Source organism: Phymastichus coffea, unplaced genomic scaffold (genome assembly GCF_024137745.1).
Source record: "Phymastichus coffea isolate CEN01 unplaced genomic scaffold, Cenicafe_Pcof_1.1 PCOF00018, whole genome shotgun sequence".
Classification (NCBI taxonomy): domain Eukaryota; kingdom Metazoa; phylum Arthropoda; class Insecta; order Hymenoptera; family Eulophidae; genus Phymastichus; species Phymastichus coffea.
Window position 1 is genome coordinate 3,808,904 of NW_026706829.1, and position 8,319 is coordinate 3,817,222.

At 35.7% G+C, this 8,319-nt stretch overlaps 1 protein-coding gene across 1 annotated transcript; it reads left to right on the forward strand.

The window, feature by feature from the left end:
* The first annotated feature begins 218 nt into the window (after positions 1-218).
* LOC131675290 (uncharacterized) lies at positions 219-5,876 on the forward strand. Its single transcript, XM_058954218.1, has 3 exons — positions 219-581; positions 723-1,004; positions 5,604-5,876. The coding sequence occupies exons 1-3, from the start codon at positions 219-221 to the stop codon at positions 5,874-5,876; spliced, it is 918 nt and encodes a 305-aa protein (XP_058810201.1).
* Positions 5,877-8,319: the final 2,443 nt, after the last annotated feature.

Here is an 8,319-nt window from a genome sequence, read left to right on the forward strand (position 1 = left end):
GAAATTTATTGTGATGTTCTACTTTTGTTTCCTTTTTTGGCTTTAAACTTTTATCCATATTACTTTGGTTTGTCAGTATTGTTTTTTTATAAGTCTTGTATTTGATTTCCCTCATTTGAGTCAAAACTGTAAGCGTCTTTAAGTTGTCTCGAATATTTTTTTTTATTTAGGAATTTGTAAAAGTTTTGGCTTACATATTTATATTATACGGCTCAGTCATGGGAAAACGTAAAGAAATTCCACTTGAAAAAAGGGGAGCTGTATTGGCATTACATAATGAAGGTATCTCATATCGTGAAATTGCCAAAAAATTGAAAATTTCATTGAAAGGTGTGCATTCAACGATCAAAAGATTTGAAGACACGGGTAATCATCACGATCGTCCTCGAACCGGACGTCCAAAAGTAACTACTTCTCGCGAAGGTAAGCATATAGTGGTTACCAGTAAACGGAATAGACGGTTAACAGCTCCCGAAATATGCGCAGACATCAACAGAAGTCGTGAAAAACCGGTTTCACTAACAACTGTAAAAAGAAGATTAAACGCTGCCGGACTCAAAAGATGTGTTGCAGTGAAAAAACCATTACTACGTAAAGAGAATAAAAAGAAAAGACTACAATGGGCTAAAAGGCATCGAAACTGGACGATGGATCAATGGAAAAATGTGCTCTGGAGTGACGAATCCAAGTATGAAATATTTGGCTCTCCATGTAGAATTTATGTGAGAAGAAGTGCGTCCGAAAAAATGACACCTCAGTGTATAGTGCCTACTGTGAAGCATGGAGGTAGCTCAGTGATGGTGTGGGGATGTTTTTCTGGCCATGGAACCGGAGATTTAGTGAAAATTGATGGAATAATGAGAAAAGAGCAATATAAAAATATTCTCGTTCGTCATGCGATTCCCTCTGGATTAAGAGGACCCGGCCGTGGTTTTGTCTTCCAGCAAGACAACGACCCAAAACATACGTCGATCCTCTGCCGCAGTTATTTAGAGCAAAAAAAAGCTGATGGTGTCTTGGAAAATATGACATGGCCGCCGCAATCGCCAGACCTCAACCCGATCGAACTTCTGTGGGAAGATCTCGATCGAAAAATAAGAACATGTTGTCCAACATCCGCTGGAGACTTATGGGAGAAGCTAAGAGAGGCGTGGGCTTCTCTGGAACAGGAAACTTTGGACAAACTTATCGAAAGAATGCCACGGTTGGTGAGAGCAGTCATCAAAAGCAAGGGTGGATTTTTTGATGAAAAAAAAATCTGATATATTAATACCTTTTCTTTATAGACTTTTGTATTTTTCTTTTTATGTCTAGATACACTTTTTCTTGTTGTCTAGATATATTTTTTCTTGTTGTAAAATATACATTTTTTGTTGTTATACTATGTTTCAAACAAGTGAATCAATAAATTTCCTAATTAATTCATGAATACATATTTTTTCAACACTGTTTCCAAACTTTTGGCCGGCAGTGTATATTATAGTAATTTCAAAATATTTTGATATTTCTATTTCAATTATTTTAATATTTATGAATGTTTGTCTTTGCTTGTAGAATGTGTGTGGTAATACTTAGAAACTTTTACTAAACAGTTTGAACTTTTATTACAATTTTATTTTTTAATATCTTTATTGATAAGTACGTTCGTTTGTATACTATTATTTACGCATTTTTTAATTAAAAAATAAAAATAAATTATATAGTTGTTTTATAATCCGACGAGGAAATCTAAATAATTACTTCGAAACGTCATTAGAAATAAACAATTTCCACGTACACTTACCTGTCTGGTGAGTTTCTTTACCCTTCCTCCGATTCCATCACACGCACATTTCCCACAGCAACTGACATAAAAATGCGATTCTGCCTGAATGCCATAGTCTTTATAATGATGAGCTAAATTATAAAAATTAAATTAATAAATTCTATAATGACTTGCTGCACCATCAGACATATAGTAAATTTTTTCAATAATATTATTGTACTCTTTTTTTATAAATTCTATACATAAACTTTTTTTGGAACAATGCTTCTGCATTTTTGTCATATGTGGTGCATTCCGAAATGATGACAAAACTTTTATGTTCTAACTTATCGCCAACATTTTTATGAATTCGTGATCTACAAAGTTATTTGCAAATATCTGATGGAAGAGCTAAACATATTTACGATAATCGTATTCCATGTCCAGAAGGTCGTACATTATAGGATTCGAGAAATCGTTATCCTTGTGATGAGTTATTCATTGTGCACATTTGATGATTTTAATACCATATTTTTTGAAAGTCAATAATAAATTCGTTGCAATGAAATAAAATCCAGGACAATCAAAACACTCATTAATATGGCACAGTTCAGTTGGATTTTCACGTAATATTTTTTTTAATGTCTTTACACTTGCTGAGAATATCCAATTCTTTTTTCATCATCTTTACATGTGGGATTAAAGCTTATAGCATTAACTTCGGGTTGGTGTGGTGTATGCAAATGCTCACCTTGAAGTCTGCTTTTGAATGTTGTGTTATGTCGCGACTACGTAGCCGTGACGTGTAGTTTTAGAATATGTATGATCATTCATTTATTAGTAATTATTATAGTGACAGGAACTTACCTGGGTTATTATTTGGAGTTAAATTAGCTGCTTAGCTCTATCTCGATGAAATATATATGAGGTCGGTCGGTAATGATGCACGAACACTCGATTCAAGTAATTATTTATTTATTCAAAAACAGAAATGATTTCTCAAAAATAACAATGAGTGAATTATACGTTATTCGGCTGTCGCGCGTCGCGAATCAGCTCGTAAGAACTGTAACAAATTTTAATGTTAATGAGTAGTCGCGCGTCGCGAATCAACTGCCGAAAAGTCGAGTCTTCTGTTTTTATATTGACTCTTTGGCCCATATTAATGTGTTGAGTAATCAAAAAATCAAAATGTCGGGCGCCCCAAATTTTCAGACTACTCATCTTTTAATTTCGCTGAGTTTGTATTTTGTAAAAATGCCGTTCATCGTTTATACATTATTTCGTTTTTCAATTGATTGCTGATGAAATCAAAATGAAGAAATAGTTACGTCTCGGGACGTAACAGTTGAGTTAAAAGGCATTCACTAGGATCATTGACACAAAACGATAATGTACTAACTTTAACATATGGATATTGCTGTTTGAATAATTCATATATTTTTGATAAAGTATGAGTCAACAAATATTTTTCTAACTGAACTTTTACACCATCTTGTAACATTATCATAAAATCTCTACTTCCAGGGTACGGCCGGCGTTTTTCATCGAGACGATAAAAGGATTTTACTAAATTTATACAATTATTATCGATTATATGAATACGAGTACATGCTGACATAAAAGATAAAATATCATGTTTTCAATGTACCTTTTTAGATAAAATCGCTGTATAAATAGAAACATTTGAAGATCTCGATAATTTTTTAAATAATTCATGATGCTGGTAAAACTGACAGAATATGCAATATTTTTTAAGAATTTTCAAGTTTATCATAATTCTTTTGCAATTTACAGACCCAGTCTGATTCTGTGACAATTAATTTTGCTTTATAATTTGCAACGATTGCCGAAAATCGTTATGACTCGCGCGGACCGTCAAGCGTGGCTATGCGAAATAGCCGTGATCGGCGTAGGTTAGAGAGAGAGAGAGAGAGGGCGCGCGCGTTAGGGGCAAAGACCGGGAGGGGAGAGCTAGCGAGTCGGTATAGCAGAGTTCATCAGCCTTGCTACATCGTGCCCTTCGCCAAGTACTTCACAACAGTGTCAAGGGATTACAGGAGTGACAATAGATATTCTGTGCCGAGTGTTGTGAGTAAGAGTGTTTCCTGCACCTCGTGCACAGCATCAACAACTGCAACAACAACTTTGCAGCAGCATCCGCAGCGCAGCCCAGCAACAGCAGCAAGAGTAGGTTGCAGCGGCAGCTCATCGTTTTTGTAAGCGGATACAGTTGGCCACCGTATCTTAATCATCTTTGCGGTAAGTGCACTGCACTTTTGCGTAGATTTTGTGTGCGATCCCACGCAGCGTGCGCGGTGAAATTCGTTAACATTGTTGCGCGTGCGGTTAGTTAGCGGCGTCCGTGAAATTAATTCTCTCTCTCTCCCCGTTAGATTAATTTTGTATACACAGCGTGCGTCCAAGACTCTCGGCAACTCATCCCGTGTATAAGATTTAGTTAGTCTAATAAAGTGGTTCATGAATAATAAGAGACGACCTTATTATTCCGTCTCACCTTGCACCGGTGTCTATGTTTATATTTATATTTTGATTTGAACGCGCTGAGAACTCATCATAGATAGCGAGTGCGACTGATAGAGTCGTTCGTCAATCGAGTTATCTGCTGCGGCCGACGGAGCGGTGGTAAGCGAGCGCACCAGCACCTCTAGCGGTTAGAACGAACATCGGAGTTGGATCGCTACGAGGACTCGGCGCAAGCGCACACCGGCATAAGGTGAGTTAGCGTGCTCCAAGCACGCAGTTAGCAGAACACCAATTGGCCGTTGCGGCAATAATAATTGCTGGGGTTTAGCGACTAATCGGCAGCCTGTTATAAATTGTATTCCTCACAAAATTGATTTTCAGCATGTTCGACAAGTTGTACTAACAAGTGTGAAAAATTTCAAAAAAACAGTGAGATAATCTCTGTCAAGATATTGAAATAGCCAAGAATCTATCTCCATCGTACATATGCGTGTTTATCCTCAATGCAGTTCCGAATATTTGACCAGTTTCTCCCTCACGTTTGCACTCACTTTTTTCCATCGAAATCACTCCGTATTATATGAGCGCAATTTCACGAATATTTATTCGTTACAACTTTCAATTTATTATATTCTGAATCAATGTATAACATATTTAAAATATAAACGCTTTGTAAGATCATGTGTCACGTTTAATTCTTTTCTAATTTTTCGAGCATTTATTAATTTGTTATTTTGAAACGATTCTGCAGGATCAATATTCAAAAAAGTAGGATCAATATTAAGAATATGGAAAAACTAAATAGAGTTTTACGTGCAAAATTATCTAGCTAAAAATTATCAATATTTTCTAACTCTATATCGGTCAATTTTTACAAAATCAAACGTTTTTCACTGCCAATACACCCCCTCATTGTCTTAACCGTACGCCTTTTACATCCCATCAACACGTTATTTTTAAATAATGATAATTTATTTGTCGTTCGCTCAAATAAATTTTGATAAAACTACTTTGCAGATATGCTCACTCATACAGTTGCATACAGACCACTTGCAAAAGTTCCAAATAATTTTCTGCAGTTACTGTTGAAGTACTTGCCATAAATCAATATTGAAAATAAATTGATACGATGAATACACTAGTTTCTTCAACTCACTGAACTTCAGCTTTATTAATCAAGTTCTTTCAAACTGATTGGACTCTGAACGCATGCATTTTTAGAAAATAAATACCCTGTATTGTGGTTTAACCGTTCTAAAATTAACCATTGATCACCGCTCGATGCTCTCTCAGTACAAAGCTCTACTCAAGGTTGCATACCGGTACTTGCGAGACTTTGTATTCCAATATGCTAGTTTCGTTTGTTTTTCAGCCACCTCGAAACATGGAAGGAGACGACAGAAACAAATCTATACTTGCTACCAGCCCTTTGACGACAACAACGATCAAGGTTATTGCTGGCCTCACACCAACACGATACACATCTATACCTGCCGTCGTCTGCTGTCGTCTACTCAAAATTATGCAAATGAGGGAGAAGAGGGGCACAAATGATGAAGAAAGTTTCCAGCCGCAACCTCGAGCGGATGTTTTTTATCCGCGAAGCGAATCTCGACAAGGTGTTGTCGCACACAAGCCTAAGTAAGTTACGTTGAGAGTTCGTATTAAGAGATCATATTCGTTGCTCATCACTCATGCAGTTCGGGTCTGTTGATTATCGCGCTCTTAGTTGTGAGTTCATTCCATAGCTTTGCCTTGAATTTGCCGGTTAATTTGAGATTGATCCAGTCGCATTCACCGCATATTTATCAATTGTCACTACGAGCCGTTGCTCCCATTTGGTTGCTTGTCGTGTCGAACACTGCTTCACTAATTATTTTTTTTATTATCATTACTTTTGCATTATGTTAGTTGACCGCAACCAAGCGCTATAATGAGCTCACAAATTACGTTTGCGATTTATTACAATTTTCTTTTCTAAATTATCCTTTGTAAAATATTGCTTTGTTATTGCGCCACACACCCTTGAAATTTACTACTACGTGTGTATTCATTTTGCTGCATTACTTTTGCCAATTGATTTTAATAATAAATGCTATCCAATTATTTTCTTAACCTTTTCGCACTATCATTTACGTAATCTGCTGCGCGTTTTCCTTCGTCTCTTCCCCTTATTTTCTAGCCGCTTTAAAGGTTGATCTGAGAAAAAACTGCAGAATATGGTGTCCACTAATTAAATGTAAAAGTTTTTTCTATAGCATCTCTTCGAACAGGATACATGTTCCTCTTTTTTATTAGTATTTGTGTTGGTTGTACCGAAAGATAGGGAACTTTATAATGGGGAATTAGCCCGGTTCACCCCATTGACATAAGAGATATAATTATATATATCTCATACACGCTAGGTGCGTCGTTAGGAATGCGTCTGCGTCATTTTCTGTGCTGCTGAGATGGCATGGATACGTCGCGTTAGCTGAAAAGACGCGAAATACGACGTAGCGCGAGTAGAATGGACGTAGAGGGACTAGGTAAAAGGGTAGAAAGTCCGTTTTAGTTTAACTGTAATTGACATATAAATCATTTATATTACAACATAAGTGTTCTTCAAATAACCTTTGGGTCATGATGAAAAAAAAACTAAAAGACATATCTAGAAAAATAATTTTTCATTCTTTGAGAATCTGCAGTCAAAAATTCATTTTTGGCAGAATAAACATATTTGACCTTGAAATAATCTTAAATTTGATTTTCTCGAACTAAACGGATAACAGATTTGAATTCAGTGATCCTAAAAATATATAATAAGAGTAATTTAAATTGACTTGACTATTTGTCCAAGATTTGATCTTGAAATGATCTTAAACCTGATCTGATCGCGACAAACGGATACTGAATTCGGATTCAGCGACCCTAAATGTTGTCGACGGATGTAGATAATCGGGGTGGAATCGGGAAAAACCAAAGGTTGTCATGTGTAAGTAGTCTGGACGGAATCAGTGAAACTCCGGCAATATAAAGGAGAAAAAGAAAGTCCTGATCGGCTAGATAGTGAGCGTGCGACGGCCAGATAACGAGCACATGGCGACGTTCCACTTAAACTGCATACCAGAGAAACATCGATACATGTGAACATTAAAAATATAAAAATATTTAGTTCAATCCACTGAGAAGTTTTCTTTTGTGACACTGTGTTATCTTCAAAAAAATGCTTGAAACATAAAGACTTTTTACACTAATCACAATGTATAATAGTAATATTGTTACATCACTGTACGTACAAGAATTTTCAAATGTAACACATAGGTATATTATTTTGAAAAGTTTGGACTCTGTATTTCTTGTCAGTCAAAATAAACTGAGTTCAAGGGTATTCGATGGCTAATTTGGAGAAAAAACTATTTAAGGAGGAATCACTAATACTTTTATGGAGTTGCTATTTTCAAGATATCAACATTCGATGACCTTGAAATGACATACAAAGTCGCTATAAAATAATGAAATATATTATACCCGAACTTAAAATTTTCAATATGTTCAAAATCTACAATCAAAATATAACTTTTTGTAAAATGTGCACATTTGATCTTGGAAATAATTGAGATCAAATAGATTCTAGATTCAGATTTAACAACCCACAAAACCCTAGAAATACTAGTTACATTTTTTAAAACTACTTTTTCCTGAGTTTGACCTTCAAATGCCCTTGGTCCTGACCTAGTGGGGTCAAACTGACTGCGCATTCAGATTCAGCATGGCAAAATACACGGCAATATATGTATGTCGTTTTTTATGCAGACCACCTACTTTTTTTGTGCGCCTGTGTTATTAAATCCGTTTGAAAATTACGTATTCGAATTTTACGTATCCATAGGTATAGGAAAAGTGTTTTCGATTTATTGTAAAAGCACTTATGTAATGTTTTTGAAAAATGTTGTGAAAATCAACGAGAAAATACGGAATACAGTGACGTCACGCTCCGTATGTGGTCAAAATTTTGAGAACACGTTTCCACACATTTACATATAGGTAAGACGGCGCCGCTAGATTGATACAACATCAATTAAAATTTTAGATATAGAGTCTGCAGT

Excerpts from the sequence above, each read along its gene's own strand:
- LOC131675290 (XM_058954218.1), top strand. The coding sequence starts at position 219 with ATGGGAAAACGTAAAGAAATTCCACTTGAAAAAAGGGGAGCTGTATTG. Across the intron at positions 582-722 it reads GATGTGTTGCAGTGAAAAAA|GTGAGAAGAAGTGCGTCCGA; the intron begins CCATTACTACGT and ends TGTAGAATTTAT. Across the intron at positions 1,005-5,603 it reads GTTATTTAGAGCAAAAAAAA|CCACCTCGAAACATGGAAGG; the intron begins GCTGATGGTGTC and ends TTTGTTTTTCAG.